The following is a 23445-nucleotide window of genomic DNA, read 5'->3' on the forward strand; positions in this document are numbered from 1 at the left end:
GACAAATGAAAACAACACCATATATTCAATTTTAAACAGATTTCATCTTTTCATTTCCTTTTGCTGAACTAAAGAGTAAACCCGAGCACAGCGTTCAGTTTAAAGAAAATACTTGTAAGGCAAGCGTGCACACAAAAATGAATATTTTAATATCCACAATGTTTTAATATTCTGTTGGAATGTTAACAAACCACAAACCTCTACATATCTGTCATCATACATCTCAGTTGCTATTAAAAGCCTCCTCAGGTTCAAAACTCTCCCTACTGAAATGTTGACAAATAAACAACAAGGAATATTTAATATTCTGTTACGAATGCTGAAATATCCCAAGTATTGTTAGAGGAAGAGTGCAAACATACAGACTGCACGTAAGAAAGAAAGTGTAGATTATTCTGAATAAATGTATGGAAGATGAATGGAACTGACTGACATCGGTGGACTCATGTAAGCAAACCCCCGGCGTTTAAAGACCCTACTGTATTCAGAATTCTACTCATTTAACACATACAATTACACTGTGGTATAAAAGGTTCTAGGTTTAAAAGGCTCTCTTAATACAATCTTCACATGCCCATCTGTACATTGAAACAGTTTTTTGTTGATTTTATTGTTCCTCCTGTCCTTACTGGCCATCAAGAGATTCCCTCTTAACACAGTACCAAAGTAAGAAATGGGGGATAAAATCCATATTCCTCATGTGCAAAGATTTCAGACAAAGCTAATATGAGGCAAGTGGATATCTTGAAGAAAAAAAATCTGTAAATCCTAACACTGGAGGAGCTCAAACCAGAGAATATTTGACATTGTTGCTTAGAAAAAACAAATCGATTAATTGACTAATTATATCAGCTTTAGTTCCAATGTCAACATTCTTTTTAGCACAGACATTCCTCTTGTGTTTTTATATAAAGAGTTTTCTTGCTGTAACCAACTTGAAGTATCTAACTAGACTGTTAAAGCCCAGATAAACTTTAAAGTGCATTTTTCACAGAATCAGCTGCTGATATAGTCAAAATAAATTGGGAAGGACCCTCTTCAGACAGGAAAAACAATAACAGCAACCAAAAACTCTTCAAATGTGCATATTGTTTCAAGACAAAAGTGAACCTATCCTCTGGTCTGCAAACATAATAATTGCACTGGTTTACAGATGTTTGTTAAGTTTGTACTTCAATTATTGTTGGGTCAGGGTTATTTCATCATTGTGACCTCAGTTATACTGGTTGTTTGTCCATCATCATGTTCAGTTGAGTAAAATACTAAAGTACTGTAGCTGTAGCTAACCAACACGTGGCGTCTCACCAGCTTTAGTTATATATTTGCCGAAAATTAACTTTAAGCGAAAATGATGGGTTTCAGAGAAAAAACAGAGATGTGTCATTGCACATCTAAGTTCACTCGGTGAGCTGTTAATTTCCCTGGACACGCTGCCAAAATGTAATCAATATACCGGGAATACTGTGTTCCCCCTCTTCCATCTTCTTCTACTCGCTTCAATTTGTTCTCATTAAAGAAGATCCATTCTACTCCTTTCTCCTTCACTTAGTGTTGATTTCTCCTGTTTCTCCTTATAGCACTTCTAGTACATGATCATCTGAAACTCACAAGACAATTTTGACACTTCTCCTAGTTGGCTGCTTGTAAATCACCGATGCAGGTGAATTCTTTAAATTAAACTTTTTTTTTTTAAACTTTTCTACCTTAAAATAAGTTAAAAAATAAATAATTCTGATGCAAGCTTGCTCAGTTAGTTAGCCGTGCTGCCCGGACTGAGAGCGACCCAAATCTTACACAGTGTTGGTGTAAATTAAATGTTGAAAAAATAAATAAATAAAAATAAACTGAATTACATTTTTTTCCTTTAAAATATTTGAAAAGGTCCTTGTAACCACAAAAGCACATAAAAGTACATATTAGTACGCATTTGTATCAACCCCTTGATGTGAAGCAGTGATTTAATGCCTAAGCAACTGCTAATAAAATATTTTGATGCCAACCCTACTGTTTTCTGCTCTCTGAACCAAAAGATGTACTTACGTTGGCCCCAGCGGCCCGTACGGGGATTCAGGTAGTTTGGGTAGAGCCCGTTGGGTCTGTCCATTTTGGCCAGCAGCTTCCGGATGTGCATCACCTGTGATCAACACAACACACAGTGGAAGTTTTAATCCACGTCTAGATATTGCAAAGCAAAGAAAACATGCAGACAAGCAGCAATACTGCAATTGTAAGCACATCCAGTCCCAACGCACACATATAGACAATGTTACTTGTACCTTCTGGTAGTAGGCAGGGTTTCCTGTAAGGTAGGTGAGGTGAACAAACTCCATGTGGAGAGTCCCAAACTCAGCCAGGATGCTGCTGCCCGCTGACGCCCAACCCCAGTTACGACCAACACCGCTGGAAGAGGGGGAGGTGGGAGGGGTGGAGAGAGGTAAAGAGAAGAGAAAGAAGTTCATAACCTGTAGTCTATGCACGCCTAAGGTAAGGAAGGCTAAGATGTAGTGAGCAAAGATGGATGATTTAATATTCCATAATTTATCCGTTACAATTTAATTATAGGAATAATACATAGTAATCTAAATTTCCCATAATTTATTGGCCCAATAATTATGGTGGATCCATGATTTTGAGAGGTGCAAGGCTAAAAATGTAAAAATACATTTTAAAAAAGTGTATAAAATGTAGACAAAAGTGAAATGAAGAAGCATGATCAAATGCAGTAATCTTGAACATAACTTTGAGTCATCCATTATCTGGTAGACAATGTAGAAAATCTCTGTATATAATAAGGTTTGAACAAGGATTTACATGTCATAGTAAGATACTGTTGCAATTGGACATCTTTTCAAAACCACCAAACCCGATAATATATATTACAGTCTAGTGACACACGGCAGTGTTGGAGTTGGATTGATTGCAGCCTGAGCAACAGGTCCGCTATATGTTCAGGAGTTTAAAATGACATTTATACATGACAGGTATTTGACACAGTAGTTACTTGAACAGCTTCAATTTTGCATGAGTGCATACTAGGTTGCAACTGGTGGGTGTGTGCCTGTGTGTGAAGAGGAAGCGTGTGTGTGAGGCACCTTATTTGTCTGATCAAGTGGAAGAAGAGAGAGACGTGTCACTTGTGTGTGTTTTCTGTTCAGATTAAATTCCTGAGTGTACAATTACTCTTCGGGACATCTGCGATGTATGAACATGCTCCGCTGTGTGTTTGTCTAGTTGGCGACACAACACAAATTGTCCGCTCTCTAACAAATTAGAATTACTTTGAGAAAAGGAGGCCCTCACTTGTACAGCACACATCCTTAACAACCTGCTAACTTATGTAACAGGATGCTGATCACACACGCACACACACCAAGCCAGGGTGCTTAGCAACAAAGTAGCCTGCAGGTTGATACAGCAATTTTATTTCATTTCATTGTTTCATTCAATGAATAAGTAAATTGATAACACAGAGAGCAGTGGGGAATGGAGGGAGACAAAAAGACACACACAGAGGCACAAAAAGACACACACACACTTCCCAACGCTCTTCACAGGTACAAAAAAAAAAAAAAGTAGTAGGAACCAAAACAAGGATAGGGAAATGTTTTGGTAATGTTACACTTCCGGCCAAGGCTACTACAGTAAAGTAGAGCACTGTTACAAGCTGCAGGCTAACAGGGCGACTACAGGTTTCTAAAAGTTGAATTTAACACTTCTTTTTGTTGCCTGTTCACATAGGTTCCAAAAACTATCCTGAAGACTCAAAACCTTCCTCTCTCACACGCACACAGGCATTTTCAGTTTTTCCAGTTTAAAGTGCAGCAACATTGGTTATAAGACAATGTGTCCAAATTATGTCATAATAATAATAATAATAATAATAATAATAATAATAATACTACACAATGATACACAGTCCTGCCAGTGGCTTCAGACTGTTCTACTGATCTACAGGTGGCTGTAGCAAAAACAAAAAAACAACAGAAAAGGACAGTAAAGGCAGACAAGAAGAAGCTGTGTGTGGTAAATATGGATGTAAACAATGCTGGATCTGAAATACCTCGCCTAAATTAGGCAAATGTTTTAGAAGGAATAATCACTGAAGACATTTGTTGGACCTCCAGGATATACACAATGCATTTTGGTAAGTAATAACTGAGTAAATAAAACCAATTATTGCAGGTTTACATATTGATCGAATACAGTGAAACATTTCTCTTTTATAGAAGAAAGAGTAAGAAGGAAAAAAAAGCGAAAATGACCATAGTGCAACCTGTCAGTCACACCAGTTTGTTTCAGGCTGCTCGGTCAACTGTTAGTGATACCGAGTGGAACATCTCACTTTATATTCATCTCAGGCTAGCTACTGGACAAGGGGGTGGTTTTCAGTTGCAGTGTCACTGACCTCTTAAGGTTAACCATGGCCCAAGGGATTCCTGTGGGGGTGTTAAAGGCAGGAAGCAGCTTCTCGGCTAGCTGGACCGCCTTCAGCTTGAATACCTGGACAGGGAGAGAGACAGAGACAGAGACAGAGAGAGAGAGAGAGAGAGAGAGAGAGAGAGAGAGAGAGAGAGAGAGACGGAAGATGGGAAAAAAAAGAGACAGTTAATTTTAAGATTGGTTACCTTTTATCGTGTTCACTTGCAATATTCTGCAGTCCATCAGTTTTCCCTGCTTAATATTCTTCTCAAACAGCTGTCAGCTATGAGCATAAAACAACTGTCAACAACCAAAACAAACGCAAGATGAAGGCAAATAAGGCAGAGTGAGATGTCAGGAGACAAACGATCACTAAATGATGGCCACACAGCGTCAGAGCTGAATGGATTTATGGAGGAGACTGGCAGACTAATATATGCAAAACCTCCCTTCAAACTATGCTGCAGTAATGTGAAATGTTGCAGAGTACCACTGAGATGTCTACAAGAAAAGCTTGGAGGTCATACTACGCTGACTGAGCAGGGCGAGATACCAAAGTACACAGACGGAGTTAGGTTTCCATTATCATGACTGGCGTCTAATTTACACAGACTGATGGGAGAGAAATGGACATGTGTTCGTTTTGAGATTACACAAGTCCTTGCACTTGTCTGACAGATGAAGGCCCAGAAAAATCTGCTGCAGCCCTTGTTCTTTTCTCAGCATGCCAATCAAAGAGATAAAAGGAAACAAAGGTTATTCTGCTGCTGAACTCACTGCATATGAGCATATGCTGCAAGCTGTAACTGTGGATGCTCTAAAACTGCTCAGAAGACAGACAACCCATGATCACTTTTAAAGCAAACAGCAGATAAGTTGACAAATAAACACAGCTTAATGGTGAGTGTTTAGGTTAACTTAATGTTGCTTCCTCAAGCTCATGTTGCCCCGCTAGAGGACAGAATTCATCTTCATCTAGTCTTTGGTACCACAACAGATTTTCTTTCATTCATGGTTATTTCATTCTCTCATATGAGTATCTAGAGAGATTAGAGTTGGGACCAATATGATCCAATATTGGTATAGATACTGACCTAATTCACATTACAGATAGATATCAGACGAACATCATCAATCAGTGACCAATCCAGATATATAGCCTGATTAGCCTGGTTTTATGAATCATAAATATGTAATAATGCCATTTTAAGCCTATAGCCGAAATGTTACAAATTACTAGTACTAGTAGTAGCCCTCATATTATTTACCCAAATTCTTAGACGTACAAGCGAACTTGTGCTGGACCATCCATCCGCTGTAATATGAGACAGAGTGAGCAAGAAACAGCTAACTCAACACGTCCTCTGTTTGGAGATATTTTAGAGTCAAAACATGGAAGAGCAAGACAGCAACTTGTAATGTGTGTAAAGCCAACTATCCGAAGGGTGGGAGTTGTTCTGCATTGTAAAATTCTACCAATTTTGTGCATCTCTAAAGGAGATATGCTTTCTTTCTTTGTTAGTGTTACAAAGGAGTCATAAATATGTCCAAACAACATATGAAAGCGTATTTTAAATCACAGCATGAATTACAAACCATAATGAAAGTAAACTAGACACACAGTTCACAGAAGGACGTGGACAGACAGAAAGCACACAACAGTCACACAGATGAAAACATGGCATTTTTAACACAAATGGCACCGAACCCTTTAACTCATGGAGCTGAACAAAGCAATGAGACTGACTTGATTAGTCAATAAGACATGACTGCCAAACGTCTGCTGTACTAATGCTTTATAAACACAAAATCTGGAACTGTTCTCTTCCAAAATGACAAAACATTACAGCACGCAATCTGGCAGAAGAACAATGAAAAGAGGTATTATAAATATTTATAGTTCAAGCTGACAACAGTATAAATAGGATAGGTGTGTCAAAGAGGTCCTTCCACTTTACTACCTGCCGGTGTGGCTACCTTAAGCTTAATCCAGGCTGTCAGAAAAACACTGAAAAGCAAATGTCTTAAGACTGTCTGCCTGTTTTAAGATTTGCGCTGTATATTTTACTTCTGAAGGACAGTTGCGGGATTAATGCACAGAGAGGGAGTTGTACAACTTGCAGACAGCAGTGAGGCTAAGCAACGCCACAGAGAAAAGCACTTGAACACAGGGCAGACGGAGGCTGATTCATCAACACAATCTGTCAGGGCTGAGCAGTTTTATAGAGAGACCAGATCTATGGAAAATTCCTGCTGTCTCACAAAGTAAGAGGGAGCGATAACACATGCTGGTGTTTGCAGAATACTTAAGCAGCCAGTGGGACGTCTTACAGAAGACTTGGAGGTCAAACTGTAGAGTTAAACATGGGACAAATACAGGCACAGATGATAGGACGGACAGAGAGAGAGAGAACAATGCAGTCAAACAGAAGTAGAGAAGGATATGAAGGATGAGAAGGATATGAAGCGCATGAATAAGATAGGAGACATGTTAGCCAAGAGGACGAGACAGCATCAAAAAGACTGCATGGGTGATATGGGTGAGATTTTTTTGTTTTGTTTTTAGCAAAGGGATGATTCCTGATTTTACGCACAAATGCAAAAAATACTAAAGCATGATTTTTACATTATGAGCACCTAAAAGGAGATCACTGGTATGCATATTTTAAAATATCCTTTACAGTAGAAAGTAGAATGCCACAACCAGATGTGTCAACTACGTAGAGCATGGGCATCCACCGGTGTAAACTCAAACGTTTGCTCACTAACTCATCTGCTCTTGCTGGTAGTGCTTCTTAACAGGACATCAGTCTGAAGACAGCTGGCTAGCTAGCGTTAGCTACCTGACTATGGGTAGAGACCATCAACATATAAGAGATGGACATTGCATCTCCCCTTCCTCCCACTGCCATCTTAAATTAACATTTGAACCTACATCAGCGTGATAAGAACTCACTAAAATGCCAGAAACCATATTTGGGAAAAATTATTTGACGTGTACTTTGATTTTTTTTATTTGGCCCTTCACCTTTGGAGAGCTGTCATGTCATCCATCTTTACATATGTCCATGATAGAGACAAAACAAAAGTAGTGGAATGTGTACACGGTTTGGTCCTCTCTCACGGCTTCGCCTCAGACTGCATACGTAGAGATCTGCAGAAGGCCTCTATTTGTTATCACCATCTGCATCTCATGTGCATGTGACTGGCTCTTAAGCTTGTATGTGTCGGTGTGTGTAGTCACGTCTGCCCAGTCATCTTAAACCTCTCCATTGATCCGTGGCCTGTCTGCTGGCCGCACTGAGGCCCTTAACAAACTCCATTGCATTTTATAGGCAATCCTGCTGCTGATGTCATCACGCAGGGACAGGATCCAAACGACCCATCAGAGGAGACGGCCAGCCGCCTTCACAGATAAAACTCTACAGCTTATGATAATCATCTTCCTCCACTGCTTTCATCTACAGACAGGGAGAGAAGGAAAGGTAAAGCAAACAGGCCTTCTAAGGAAAAAAGGGTGGTATTGTTGGTGGGTAAAGGAAGTAAGCCTGCTGAGAGACGGAGAGGAGGATAGAGAGGCTGATTCATTAGCGTCTGTACATTTTCTTTATCTTGTTTCTATCACTATGGAGCATTATCACACTTCAGACAAGTGCGGCTCTGCCTGTTTTCACTTGTGTAGCCAAACTCAGTGTTTAGCATCAGGTGAGAACAGACTCTGAGGATACACAACAATATGCTGCCAGCTACACAACAAAAATGTAGGTAGATTCTGGCTGTTGGTTCTCAGCTTGTCTACCAAGCAGCAGCTCTTGCAAGTAACCAGGCATTGTTGTTAGGTACTCTTTTCCAGAAACTACAGTGCTATGCAAATGTACAGCTACTCACTGAGTTGTGTGCACTTTCTTCATCTTGAAATGCTATTTGATTTTCCTTAGATGTTAGACGTGAGTAGATACAGCATGTGTATAGCTATGCATACGATACATTAATAATTCTTTCTGTAGCACTAAAGTCAAGCACCGAAATGGCATTCTTCATTTGAGAACTTGGCCTTCCTTTGTCAGAGAGAAAAAAGGATTTTGTAGAAAACATGTAAGTATGGCATCAAAACACGTTTAATTTTAGTAATGGGAACTGAAATCAAGTTAAGGTATCTTTACAAGGATAAAGAAATTACAATACCGTGCCCTAACCATGAGTAACAAGAAAAGTCTAGGCTTGAGCAGTACTGAAGTATTACGGTGTACCAGGGTATTAGGAAATCTTGAAGGGATGATTTTCATATTTCATAATGTTAGTAGAGTTTCACATGGCGCTTTTAAATAATCAGCATGAACATGTACGAGTCTGTCCTTTCTGGAATAAAAACTCTTTTTGCTGTCTATGTTTCTCTTTTTAGAGCACAGCATGTGAAATTAGTTTACTCTGACAGACTTATTTCTTCTCATCTTGTCGCACAGGCTATGTGTATCTCACTCAGAGTCAAATCGCAATGCACAGATTTAATTGGCCGAGTAGCATCACGAGAGATGACTCTCACTGACGAAAAAGCCTAGAAAAGCTGCGCCGGCTAAAATAGACATACTCACATGCTACAATAAGTTCTATTACCAGCAGATCAGCTTTTGTGTAATACCCCGGTGAAATGTCAGGAAGGTATGAAAAAATACATACAGCCCAAGCCTAATACTTCTACAGTACATAGTTAATAAAATCTACATGAATAAAACATGGGGAGAACAGTGTATACACACCTCATCTCATTAGGACTCACAGTAGGATAAATATTTGAAAGATTCAATCTCATGCAGTTTCAAATCTCCTATTCTGGTTGCAGCTACAGGTTTGTTTTTTTTAACAGAAAATTAAAACACTTTAACACTGACAACATCAGAGACAAGCTTCCATCAAACAGGCAGAGGACAGATTTGGCCCACAGCAGTTCCAAGAGCACCTCCTCAGTGTGCAATCTTCATACTGAATGAAAGTTATTCAACCTTCAGTTTGACATTTTGTCCTATTCTACCAATGACTACTGAATTCTGTAACGTTCCACTGTTAAATTGTCAACAAAACAACTTCTTTCTATCATTTGCCCTCCAGGTCTAACAGTGTTCAGCTTTTTAAAATGCATTACAGCACCGGCACACTTCAAAATCGATCACTGAAGGAAGTGAATCTCTCAGGGAACACATACACACATACATAAAGATTTGAAACACAACTGCGTAACAAGACAAGGCAATACATTTTGCCTGATACATTTTTATAATTTCTAGTCTCTGTCTAAAAATCCAGTATCCATTGAGTTCTACATACTATCAGAGAGAACAACTGAACTTAATTACTCTGTTTTGCATTTGCTTTCAGGATTAGTAGCGGCCGGACGCTGCTGGGTAGTTTGTTTCGATGGGCCAAATTCCCAGAAGATTTAGAGTATGGCAGGAATGGGGAGGTTAGAAGGGGACACAGGCTGGTTCTGTGCCCCTCATGATGGGATAATGACGCCAACTCTGCCTGGGTGAGAGGTTTGACTCCTACTGGGACCAGCCATGCTAAAAATGCGTGCAATGGTCCTGTAAGGAGCTTTGGATGAAATCGTCCGCCAAATGGTACATCAATGTTGCGTCCCAGGGACAGGAAGAGCTGTAATCCGCCACTCAAACACGTCCTAAACTCAGCCAATGATCCAGTTATTACACATGAGGATAGAATTTGTAAGCTGTGAGCAGCTAGGAGACCGAAATCGCTGTAAAGCAGAGCAGGCTCTGCTAGATATGCCAGTGTAGACATAAACACACAGACAAAAAAGCAACAACAAGTATAAAGTCATATGTATACACAAATACAAACACACACACACACACACACACACACACACACACACACACACACACACACACACACACACACACACACACACACACACACACACGTCAACTCAAACCTGTCAGCAGTGTTTAGGTGCGGATTGTGTTCATTGTTGTATAGTCAGATCTCATCAAAGCCGCGGTTTAACCAATCATCTGCCTTCAGTCAGATTTTAAAAGTGTTTCTGATGCAGCTGCAGATTCAAGCTTTCAGATCTGTGCTGCTGTTCTTCATCCCAACTTCCCCCATCAACACAAATCCTACTCCAAGTATAACCAGATGAAAATCAAATACAGAAATAGGTCCCTTTGTTCACCAGAAGCTATATCTTTAGTGTGAGTGTGAGTGTGTGCGTGCGTGGTAAATCCATCTGAAGAGTAAATGTATTTGTGTAATGACCCAGTGAAGATAAACCCCTCATTGGGTTTGCCAAAGAAACTAATATAATGAAATATAGTACACTGTAAGTCCAGGTAATATTAATAGGGCTGTACGATATGGTAAAGCCATCATATTGTGATTATTTCAAGAAATTGCGATTGCAATATGATTTGTGTGAGAATGATCATTTTTGTATCACACATTTCATTTTCACTGAAAAACTATTAAAATCATGACGCCATTTGTTGGGGTCTGTACCAAACACACATCTTTTCTTACATCTGGAGAACAACAACTGTAGACCAGGGCCTCTCTGCAGCACTACAGTACTTCATTATAATGCTGTTTGTCTCACATTTGACTTTATCAAAAAACTGCAGCTGCTGGAATATGTATTTTGCACTTGGCCATATTGCCATTTCAATAATATTTCTATTAATTGTGCAGCCCTAAATATGAATTATTCTAATCACTAACATAGTCCCTCCTGACCCAAAAGTCTCCATAACTGTGTATAATATACTGTGTAAAAGGAACTAAGACTAATTCTAAGTACTTGACTAAATGACCTAATGAGATCAGCATTTTTTACACTGCTATGAAGAATCTGCTAATACATACAAGACACTGTACGCACACACTGTACACGAGCATACACACACGGTCTCTGGTGTAAGCAGTGGGCCACTGTTGACATGTAATGGAGCCTCCTAAAGGGATTAAGGGGTAGACTGTGAAATGTGCTGAATGCGCCTGCTTGGTAAGAAGGGCCCCGAGGGCCAGCAGGAGAGACAGGATTAAGTCACCCGTTGTGTGCGTGTGGTTCCTGTGTGTCATTTCCATACTTTGTCATGCCACTTCACCATCAGCTGATCCATTTGTTCCTATTGTTTAGCATGCAGTGGCCCTGCATCAAAGGCAGCAGGAGGCACAAAGATGAGCTGTCATGGAGAAAACTCAAAGACCATGATCAAATTAGCTCTGCCATCACACTGACTGTTGTCAGATCATTTGCATCGAGCATTAATGGAAATGGTGCACTTGTAAAGCCCTTGAAAAGGATATGACTGATGAGTTCTTCTGCCTTCAGCATCCAATCTCCTTACTCTGAAAAATATGCGGCTAGTTTTTCTGTTGTGGTCCCACCTGATGTGCTTATATTGCCTCTTATGTATTTGGCATTAGTCCACTAGACTACCATTTTCAGTCTTTTCCCCTGAGGACAGCTGAAAATAGAACAAAGCTATTTTTTTCCATGCAAGAAAACATTAAGTAAATTAAATTGTGGGACATCCACAAAAGTATAAAGGAGTCTGTCTAAAATAGTTGCAATTGGATGTTAAGTTGAAGATGATCAATTCTTGCACAATTGAAAAGTAGAACTTTTACTACTTTTGTAGTAAAAGTTCTATTAATTCATAAGGAGATATATCTTCATTCATCTCCCACTCTACATCACTCTCTTCTTTCCCTCATTAACTTAATTCTCTTAGCCTCTATCCCTCTCTTTTCCTGTATTCGGTGCATGGTCCATTTCCCCACATCTTTCTGCTTGTCATCTCCGTTACGAAAATCTCTCACTCTTTTGTCCTCTTCCCCCTTTACATCCATTTCTCTCTCTTCTCCACACCTCTCTGACTTAATATGATTTGGACTTTTAGTCTTAACCTCTGTGTCCTTCCAACTCTCCCCCTTTTGCGTATGTGGTTGAATCAAATGAATACATTTTGAGTAAGAAGTACGTCAGGTTTGTATTGGCACGAAGTCATTTGTTTGCAGAGTGGAATTCATAAAGCTGTGATGAAATTTAAATTTCTTTCCTGTTTGTTACACCATATTGATTTTCTTTGTTCTTCATGTGTATACGTGTGTGGCTGTCTGCTGGCACAGCAGCAGCTAGTTACTGAGCATGTCATCACAGCCATATCTGCAAAGGGGAAAAGGATTCCTATGGGAAGCTAGACAAATGTTTCTAGAAACAACTGGGGTGGCCTCAATATGTGCTGCTCTCTCATTGGCAAGCATGTCAAAACATTGAAGTTTGCCTAATTAACGCTGCTGTCTCATCAACAAAGACGTTTCACACACATTGTACTTATATTGTCAGTTCACTTTTGAACAATTTCTCAATGGTTGTCCAATTTCATGTCACTAAAGATTCATTGTTTTTCATTCAAGCTCATGTTCTACAACTGTTGTTTCGCACCTTGTGCATACACCATCTAGGGCTGTCATTACTTTGCTCCAATTAAAGGGAAATCTAATACTACAGCATACAATGATATTTTAGACAATGTTTTAGGGGAAGGCTTTTCTGCTTCAACATGTAAATGCACAAAGCCAGATCCATGAAGAAAATATTTGCCCTGTTTTGTGTGGAAGAACCTAACTGGCCTGCACAGGGCATGTAGTCAATGCTAGTATTGTATACTGTATATTCGTGCCTACAATTAAATATGTTAAAGAAGTTGTGTTAAGCAACCTAATGTAATAAGAAATTACAGGCTAAAGCATGGATGTTCATACAATAAATGTAGAAGATAACTAAACTTTTTGGCTCAAAACAGTCCATTCAATATGTCAGCAACTCAACTCTGCACTAATATTTGGACCTGCATTCTTAGTTTTGCATTACTTCAAAATCAAACATTCAAAATATTGCCCCTTTAAATAAAGAAATGGTCATAAAGACGTTACTTCCAAAAATATATGCAAATAAAATTCATTTTGAATATTCAGGGGTTTAAGTTGGTAAAATCAAAAAACACATAATGTTGTCAGTGATCATTTATTGTTTGTGAATGTTTCAGTGTTTTAAACCACTGCATGGTTGTTAGCGTCCACTGGCAATCCCATGATGCCTTGGGTTGAGTCGGTCGGCCATTCAGAGGCTGTGTGTGCCAGCTCTGATCTTAAATGCATTGCACAATGGAATCACATAAGATTGACCCCATTTCCCTATAAGATCTACAGACCCCAGAGGGTTAGCAGAACATAGGTTATGAAGAAAAATTACACATTTAAAGATGTAATCAAGTAATCTTATAATATACTATATATATATATATATATATATATATATATATATATATAAAAATTCAAACATAATCTGGGTTTATTACAGTCCCTTTTTTTGTAACCTGATTACTTAATCCCAAATTACATGTAATACGTTCCTAAAAAACTCCAGAACTACCAGATGATAACAGCCAATCTCAACACAAATGAATGTGCCTAAGAAGGAAGCAAACTTGAAATTGTGCCCTCTTAAATTCTTAAAAACAAAATCCTAAATTTTTATTGTAATATGAGCCTGTGATCAGACCGACATGAAACTACTTTTCTATAAGGGGAGAGGCATTGCACTTTCCTTCAATCTATTCTTCACTTTGCAACCCAACAGTAAGCATAGCCAGTGATGCACTGTCCTCAATAAGGCTGAGCAATGCATGGGTCCTTCCAGCATTAACAGACACCCTCCATCTAATTCTGCAGCTACTCCAGCCCTCTATGTCCAAAATGAATGACTGAGGAGAGGCTTAATCATGAGGTCTGATTTGTTTATATTTTGACTACACTCACAAACCTGTCAGATCCAGAATGAAAAAACCTGAAAAAGGAGGCTGTTGGGACAGAAGAACAATCCTATATTTATTCTACATCTCTTTGACTTGGTTTGCTTTCCCCAGAGTAAACCTCAGTTCGTTCACCTCCTTTACAGTTTGTTTAGTCTCAAATCTGTTGTGCGGTATCTCAGTGTAGACTAACATTGAGGATCCCTAAGAAAGCTCATTCATAGTGACCGCAATGCTCGCCAATCCCACTCTTTCATTTGATCCCACGTGTGTCTCTCCGCCTTCCTGCTGGCTGCTGCCGTAGTGGCAGTCAGTCTAAGGGAGCCTGATGCCCTGAATTTGTTTGACAGGTTCAGTGTTTGACAAAAAATCAGAGGGAATCAAATGCTCCCTGATGAGATCAAACAGTCCACTGCAGTCACCAATCCCTGGACAGCAGACAGCTAAAGCTCTATATCACAGCGCAGACAGACAGAGAGTGAGAGGAAAAAAAGCCAAGTGTGGGTTGAAGAAAAACATACATGGAGAGAACTGAGAGAAAGAAGGAGCAAGAGTGACATGAATCTGAGGAAAAGGAACGAGAGAGAAATACAGGGTGTCCTCGGAGAGAGGATTTAAATGAGGATTCTTGGTGGCAGAGACAAAAGGCATGTAAACAGGATTGTTATTTTCTCTCCATTTATCACAACACCTTTTGTTTCACTATTTGTCTTTTGTCACCATGTGTCTCTCCACCTCTATCTCCCTACCTTCCTTTTCTTTCTGTTTTATCTCTATCTCTTGTAGTCCCCAAACTAACCTTTTTCTCTTGGTCACTTTCTCCACTTCTTTCCTACTCTCCTCCCTCCTTGACCCTCTTAAGCCCATTCCTCTGTTCTACCCTCTCTACCTCTAATTTCCTCCCTTCCTCTCTGGTTTTTCTTCCATCACCATCATTATCTCTGTTCCTCTACCACCATTCCCTTCATTTGCTGTTCCATTTCTGTCAGCCTCCATCTCTTTACCTCCTTCTATCCCTCCTCCATCCATCCACAGGGTGGTTGTGCTGTAGTGTTTATGCCTGCAGAGTCTGCAGCTTTTCTTTCAGACGTTCTCATCTCATTATCCTACATTACAGGGCTCGGCTTGCAGCCCTGACCTTCTCCCTTCTCTGTGCAATCTGCTGTTCTTCGCTTGAATCATCCCAGTCATTACGGTCCCTCTTCTATTTTTTTTTTTTTTTTGAAGGAACAAAGAGAAAATGTTCAGACTTTTTTTTACCTCCTGACATGCATATTGTATGTTAGCAAGACAAAGAAAACTTGACCCAAACTTGCAGCCACATGGAGAAAGAAGTACGTAGATATATCCTTGGCCATGGGCCTTTTGCTTTTGATTTAAAGAGACTATGTTTGTTATTCAAGTGTACACTTGAATCTAAGATCATTTTAAAACAATTACATTTCATTCACAAGTAAATTGCTCTTTTATTACACTGAGGAATTTGCTGTCAGGTCAGATGTAAGTCTTTCAAACTCTATCACGGAGGTGACTCTCTTGGACCTCTTGGTTAGTGTCATAATACATACAGTGTCACTTGTATGTATAATACATGTATGTAGGGCCAAATAAACATCTTTTTGGCAGCCCTATAGAACTCAGACAGTGGAAACTGCTGATGGCAAGTATCATCTCATTGCATTTCAGTAAGCTCCTCCTACTGCACTACTTCCTTCCCTCCACATCAACAGAGAAAGGCTTTGAGAACAGATTAATGTCCTACTCAATGCAGCTAATTCTTGAAAGTGCTAGTTAAATTCCCTGATTATCCATATTGGCCCAGTCACGTATTTACCCATGTTGGTGTTTGGGAAACTGGAGATCATTTCCTGCAGCTAGGAACTGCGGTCACTGATTTGCCTGTCCAAAAGTCGAAGCATCGCAACAAATTATTTTATGCGTGAATATATTTGGGGGACAAAGCCATCTTTTCCTTGCAATCTTTTGTTCATTGTGTTCAGATGGACAGTGAGGTCTGCCAACAACTCAGGACTTCTCAGTTCAACAAGACTGTGACCTTTTTCGTTCAAGGTCAATTTCCGATCTCCAGCAATGGAACTGTTCCAGAACTGTGCCAAGACAAAGCCAGCGCACATCTGAGCGGGAGATTACGTCTAGGTACTGTGCATACATTTTTGTCAGGAAAGCCTAGAACTCCCTGTGATTAAGCTCTCTTGATCGGATGAGATTAACAGTTTTCACCACGGTACTCATCACATCACCCAGGTGGGCTCTCTGTCACAGACTGCTTCCTGATGTATAATACAAAGCAATTTCACGGCCCCTCCTCCAGACTCCCAAACTTTACTGCACACCAGGGACACCGTTCCATTCCGCTCACCTGCCTTGACAGGAGCGCCATGAGTTCTAACTCCACACAATTTCTTCCACGGGAGATTGACTTCATTGATGGCATCTGACTTGTTGCTTTCTTGGTACTGCTGTCATGTCTGAGACTGGAAAAGCTTTTGTAAAGAACGTGCGTGCAAAGCAGCCACACACATTTATGGTGATATTAACACCTAGCATTCATGATAGGAATAGCATTTTAACATAGATAGTCATGTCAAGTCATGACCTGCCCTACTCTGACTCCAACTCCAACAAAGGCCATACAACAATAATAGCGATCCTACGCTTGTTAAAAAAAATCACAATATACAGTTTAAATGGCTATCTATTTTTTAACGCACATGCATCCAATCGCTACTCGATATTGGCCGATACACAAAGTTCAGGTATTGGAATTGGTATCAAGTAGGAAAAAAATGGAATCGGAACATCTCTACTCAGTGTTACTCTTGTTTTATACCATTCAGCATGCTAATCTTGAATGTAAGAAATAAACACAAACTGCCTGGGAAAGGATCAAATGTATCTGTACCCACTGCTCTTCCATTATTCTGTATTTACAGCACAGGATACATTCAAGACCCTTACACAGCAAAAAACAGAGCTAGTGTTACTGACAGTAGAGGTTAGCGCGTGTCACTTTCTGCTCATGGAGCTTTAACTAAAGGTTTATTGTTAGCTGCCATGCTAAAGGTTCATACAGAGCCTTTGGTATAAAACTTTCATGTAGGCAGATCCTCCTTTGAGTATAGCATATTTCTCAGATAATTGGTGTGTTACAAAGATTGCTATGGTAGTTTCTCAGTTGCTTGACAGTTAAGTCCATTTACAAAATTGGGTGAAACACTGCCTGTAGCAGCAATGGGAGACAAGTGCAGCGTAAATGCAGAGGAAGACCTCTGTACCACTGTTCCTCCAACACCAGGGTGACGCATGTACAGTACTACATTCCACTTAACTGACATTGGTGGCCTGCATACCTTCCTGTATACAGAAGACAGTCTGCTACAGCCTACAGTCCTCTGAGCTTTGCCATCACATTTGTTGTAACAACCAGAGAATAGTGTGTCACACTGGAAGGCTAACACCAACCAAATATAGGTATACTGTGGCCAAAGCTTCTAAGTTTCTGTACTTAGAAAGAAAGGCAAACACACCAGTGTGCTAATGAGGTGCAGGTATTGGCAGAACAAACTTGAGAAGAGAGAAAAAACACACCACACACCAGAATAGCTGCAAGAAGAAAAAGCAATACAGACAAAACATTGTGTTTGATTAAAAGAGTTTGTTGGTGTTTTTCTTGCTTGTCAGGTTTCTCTACCTGCCAGTGAAAGTAGCTTTGTAGATTCATTCCTCACTGTACAGAGTAGAGTTATCCTAAACTCTACTCTACTTTCCACTGCTTTGAGAGTAAATCTCTACCAATACAAGTGTGTTGTTAGACACAAAATATCAGACATTTCCCCAAACATATACTTCTGTATGTCCCCACAAGTGTCCACTTAACCTCTTTCATGGCCCTCTCAAAGTTTACATTTTCTACATGCCATTAATAATTTGTTTTACTTTCTACATTGACATATAGCAGTATTTCTCTAAAATGACCAACTAGCTCTAACTCAGTCTTGTCTAGCAGAGAAACGACGCACAAAATTGGACTATTCACATGAGTAGGAAAGAAGTAGATAAAAATACAAAAAAGAGCAAAGTGGGGTAGTGACGATAGTAAGGCAAAGTGGGACAAAAGACAAGAGAAGGTGAGATACAAACAAGTGGAGAGGAGGGAAAAGGACAAACAGTGATAAAGTTCTTAAGGAAAAAGGGGAGAGCAGAAGAGGAGAGCGACATCAGTGAGATGAGAGGAGGAGCTGGAAAAAATACTAATTGGAAAGACAGATGAGAGTAAGAGAGAGAGAGGCATTTAGTGTAAGATTAAAAGAGTTCAGGATTAAAAAGTGTGAGAGCAGGGACTGGAGAGATGAGATAACATGAAAAAAGAAAAGAGGGACATGTAGAGAGGATGTGAAAGACAAGGAAAACACAAGATGGAAGCTGAGAAGAAGAGAGACGAGGACAAAAGATGGAAATCTGAGGAGGAGATGGAGCAAAGAAACAAGTTAGGAACAGAGGCAAAAGGAAAAAGGAGGAGTTACAGTACAGAAAGGATGAGGAGACTAAAAAGTATGTCAAAGGGATGAAAGGGAGCAAATAAAAATACAAAGGACAGATGACAGAGAGGGGAAGAATATAGAGAAAGCACAATAGAAAAATAAAGTACAGAAGAAGAGAGTAGAGGAATGAGGAGGAAGAAAGATTAAAAACAAATAGCTCAGTGAAGAAAAGTGGCAGAAAAGAGGAATGAGGACAGGGAAGCTGAGAGACACAACATAATAAACACAGATGGGACAAAAGGAAGGAGGAGAGGACAAGATGAACAAATCAGCAAGAAGGAACATAGGGGCAGAAAATGAAAAGAAGAAGAAAGAGAAGAGAGGAAAAGAGAAGAGAATTAGTGGCATGGAGATGAGAGAAAGCAGGAGATGATCCAATTGGATCAGTGCAGACTGGGTGGCCGGAAGATAGAGTAAATATGTTCGATAATATCGTCATTGTTGTTTGACGATGTGCAAATTTCCATTATCGAGTATTTAAATTACTTACAAAAACAATGAAACGCCCCGGAAACTCCTCACATCCATTAATACACTCAGCAGCGCTCTCACAGCATGGCAGGATTCAGTCACACCACTAGTGGGCCTACGTGATCACATGGCGGATCACATGACCTCTCGCTAGCATCCTCCTGCAACAGTTTAGCAGCCTGATGGTAGAGAAAAATACAACACCCCAGTCCCTGAAGCTACCGGTACTTCAGATGATTTAGTGCCGAGCGTGGGTCCCATGGGCTTCAGCGTTCAGAGCGCCAAGCGCCTTCAGCGGTAAAAAATGTCAGCGGAGACGGGTTATTTTTAGCGCAGCGCTCAGAGTGCTTCAGTTGAAATCTGTTCAACTTTAACACCGCTGGGCGCTCGGAAAATGAGTTTTGAGCGCTCTCAGCGCTGTAAATGCGTTTGGTGGACACAAGTCCAGCTCAGACAATTCTAATCACATTTTAAAGGATATCGACTGATTATCGTTATCGCCAAAATCCCAAAAATATTGAGATATTATTTTGCCCATATCGCCCACCCCTACCGGAAGAGCAAAACAGAAGACAGAGTGTGAAAACAGAGGAGAAGGTGGTGAGGACATTAAGAGAAAGAGGTTGAAACAGAAGGAGAGACAAAAAATAAAGCTGAGGACAGACAGAGGAGTAAACACAATCCATCACTGCTGCATTGCCTCGATTCCCAGACCAACACCTCCTCCTCCTGAATGCTGATCTCCAACTCTTTACTTTTTCTCTGCATCACTTTCTGTTCTTTCCTCCCTGTTCATCTGTTCCTCAGCCTGTGTTTCTGTCCAATTTGCTGTGTGTATTTCCCTCTGTGTCTCTCTCTTACAGCAGCTTTCTTCTAGAGGCGTCTGGAAATGTGTGCATCAACTTCTTACTTGCATTCTTGAAACTCATTTGCTGATGCATAGCCTCCATTTTCTGACAGATCTTACAAAGAGCATAAAGAGCCTGCCTCAGTTACTTCACTGATTAAAATTACCTAGACTGGTCCTATATTCCTTGCACTTCAATATTACATAACTATACTGGAGCAATTCTCTCTTGGGGTGGGAGGAGTGATTCCATTTTTTTAAATTCCATTTTGATGGCAATTAAGCACAGAGAGAGCACAGAAATATGAATAAAGAGGCCAATGGTGTAGTTGGCAGATGATGTCTAACTCAGGGAAGAGTAGCCAGCATGGGTCACTCCAAATCACTCAAAGTGACAGACACCATCTCCAGCACAACGAATCCAGAGTCTTTCCTGTAATCTTTGCATTTTGGCTACCAGCATAAAGCTGCAGCATGTGCTTCTCATGGTATTACACCATCAGGTCCTCTCTGGTCCTCTCTGGTCCTGCCAGGTCCAGTCTAATATCTGTGGTGGTCTACAGAGTGCCATGAGACCTGGAGGACAAGTTTGGTCTGCCATGGCTCACATTTCCATGTACAAGTTTGGCAGTGTAGCATTTCGTGTTAGCGCTAAACAAATATTTGACAGATTTTTTTTTAACAATGAGGGAAAATCTGAAGGCCATTCGTCATTTCAATACATTAACACTGAGGGCAATCTACCATAACGTTTAGTAATTCACATGCATCACTGTCATTAACTCCATGTAGACCACCTGTAGTAGACCCCACGTCCAGCTGCTGATGAGTGTGCATATTGATTAGCTAGAGTCTTGTCTTTGACCTCACCTGCATGACCTTGTTGTCCAGCTGGCTTTGCCCATTGCATTGGTAGGTTATATCTCTACATAACCTAGCTATCGTAAAGTGTCACGGCAGCCGAGTGTCCGATGTTTCTCTAGAAGGCCAATAATTGTGATGTGGTTGCTGAACGAGGTGAAAAAAGAAGGACTGATGCAGTGAAGGGATGAAGGACAAGCAAGTAATACTGATAATGTTTATCAGCCAGAAGCAGCTAATGTTACAGGGGAAGCAAGTGGCAGCAAGAAGGCAAAAATCATTCATCTGCTTTGTGTGGTGTTGACATGAAAAGTGGCCGCACGGTCATTGTCTCTGTTCATCTTTTCTCTCCATGCTCTTATAAAAGCATCAATCTGCAAGTTCTGTATATGCTTCAGCCCTGATCCCAGTTCACATATTAGTCAGCAAAACAAAAACACATGATCTACATGCCGTGAATACTCCCTGAAAATTGTGGACGAGAGGAGAAAATAAAAGTTCAGGTTTGACAGCTACAGAATCTAGCTGTGGTAGGTGATTGTGAATTCAACAGTCAACAGTTTGGACTGAGAGTTACAAATATATAAAGTGACTCCATTAGTCTTTGCATCCATGTGGCTGTTTCTTTCTGTCTCTCAAGCTTATGTTTTTTTTTGTTCTCTTGAGTTTACTTCCATTTTTCACTCACTCCTCCCACCCTACTTTTATACATGTTTAATTTAGTTTTTGTATCTCTCATTCTTTCTTCCTTTCTACCTTGTTTCACTTCTCTCTACTGTGTTTATGTCCCTTTCATGCTGTCTGTCTCATATCCTTCGCTGTTTCCTTTCCTCTTTCAGTCTTCTTAACCACTAATGTCTTCATTCAGTCCTGCTTCTTCTCTTTTTTTTGTCTTTCTGTAACTCCCTCTCCTCTCCTTTCTTTCCTCCAACCAACCCATGCCTCACCCTCTGTTTCCTCTCAGTTCCTCCCTCCCTCCCTCCCTCAAGCTTTATCTCCAACGACATGCTGACATCCAGCTGGGAAAGATGCTGATAAATTCTGAAAACTTCACCCTCAACCTCCAGTTCACCCTGTCGTCAAATCACTCACTTCCTCACCCAAATTCTCCCACATGAGCTCCCATTCCCTTTTTTTTTTAATTTAAACTTCTATCAATGCAGGGAGGGGGCACTGCTTTTTTATTCAAGCAGTTACACACAATTTCCCTCACGGAGCTGCCCAGTAACAACCATTTATTCTGCTGCTGGTTGACAGGAGCAGTTGAGGGGTTAAGTGCCTTGCTCAAGGACATGTCCGATGAGAGTGAGGAATGAGTCTCACTTGCTTTTCTCCTCCCTCGGCCATTCATCATCCTCATTCTCCACTCCCATCTCTTTATCTGTAACCCTCACCTTCACACACCCTCCGTTCATCCTCACTGTCCCGTCGCAGTTGTTCCTCCACCCTCTCCTCTGTTCCCTCCATCACTGTCTCTCCTTTGAGCCCTCCCATGCTCCATCTCCCTCCTTTCCCACCGCCCACTGCTTCTATTATCGCTCGAGTGGGCTCTGATGAATGACTGAGTTTGATTTGGGGGGAGGAGGTGGAATCGAGCAAAGGGAATGGGAGGGAAAGAGTGGAGAATAAGAGTGACGTTAAGTTTTGCTTGGAAGGTCCTTTAGTTTATGTGTGATTTAACAAAATCCCTGTTCATCAGTTTTAAAAAGCCCACCTTCAACCTTTGTATCACTCACTGTGGTCGGGCAAAGATTAATGGGCATTTTCAATGATAGGGGCGTTATTTGTGGGAGTAAGCCAAACTTTCATAAGCGATTAGATCAAATTTAAAGATTTAATTTGCCATGTGCTCGTGGTGAATGCTTTTTTTCTAATTTATAGACATTTTATTTTCATTTGAACACTCAACATTATTACTGATGTTTTTCTTTTCAATACAGCTTTCAAATGAAAAAAGATATTATCCGCTGCCCTGCTCAGTTAGTGTCAGTTCGGCACAACATTGCATGGTTTCAGTATTTTACATGTATAATATGGAACATTTCCGCATTAAAATGCCTTAAAATGACTAGACCTGTGTCATATATTTTGTTCATTTAAAATGTTTCCAACTATGTTCAAACCTAGAAAATCCTTAATTATATTCTGGTAACAGTACAACAGGTAATTAGGGGTGGTCCTACATGATTTCCTGATTTATTTGGAATAAGGGGAGAAGGGGGAATCTGCATCTTTCCAGTCATTTCAAAAACCTCAGCCTGTCACCATGGCTGAAGGCTCGGCTTCCCCGTTACATCACCAAATAAACAACAGGAAGATGAGGAGCCTATCTGTGATGCAATAAATATATGTTTTCTTAACATAATGTGAAGTAAAGGGATTCCAGTATGTTTAAGTGACATTTTAAAAGTATGAAGTACATTTTCATGATTATTGTGATGATATTGTGTATTGC

The 23445-nt window shown here is 40.2% G+C and overlaps 1 protein-coding gene across 3 annotated transcripts in view; it reads right to left on the reverse strand.

Annotated features, from left to right (window-relative positions):
• man1a2 (mannosidase, alpha, class 1A, member 2) overlaps nucleotides 1-23445 on the reverse strand; it is a 117101-nt gene that overhangs the window by 24258 nt on the left and 69398 nt on the right. For all 3 annotated transcript variants that reach the window (XM_051403607.1, XM_051403609.1, XM_051403608.1), the window contains exons 7-9: nucleotides 4406-4500; nucleotides 2277-2400; nucleotides 2041-2134 (exon numbers count right to left, since the gene is read on the reverse strand). In XM_051403607.1, the coding sequence (XP_051259567.1) occupies nucleotides 2041-2134; nucleotides 2277-2400; nucleotides 4406-4500 (313 nt within the window). The remainder of the gene's footprint in view (nucleotides 1-2040; nucleotides 2135-2276; nucleotides 2401-4405; nucleotides 4501-23445) is intronic.

The sequence above is a fragment of the Dicentrarchus labrax genome, unplaced genomic scaffold (genome assembly GCF_905237075.1).
Source record: "Dicentrarchus labrax unplaced genomic scaffold, dlabrax2021, whole genome shotgun sequence".
Classification (NCBI taxonomy): Eukaryota; Metazoa; Chordata; class Actinopteri; family Moronidae; genus Dicentrarchus; species Dicentrarchus labrax.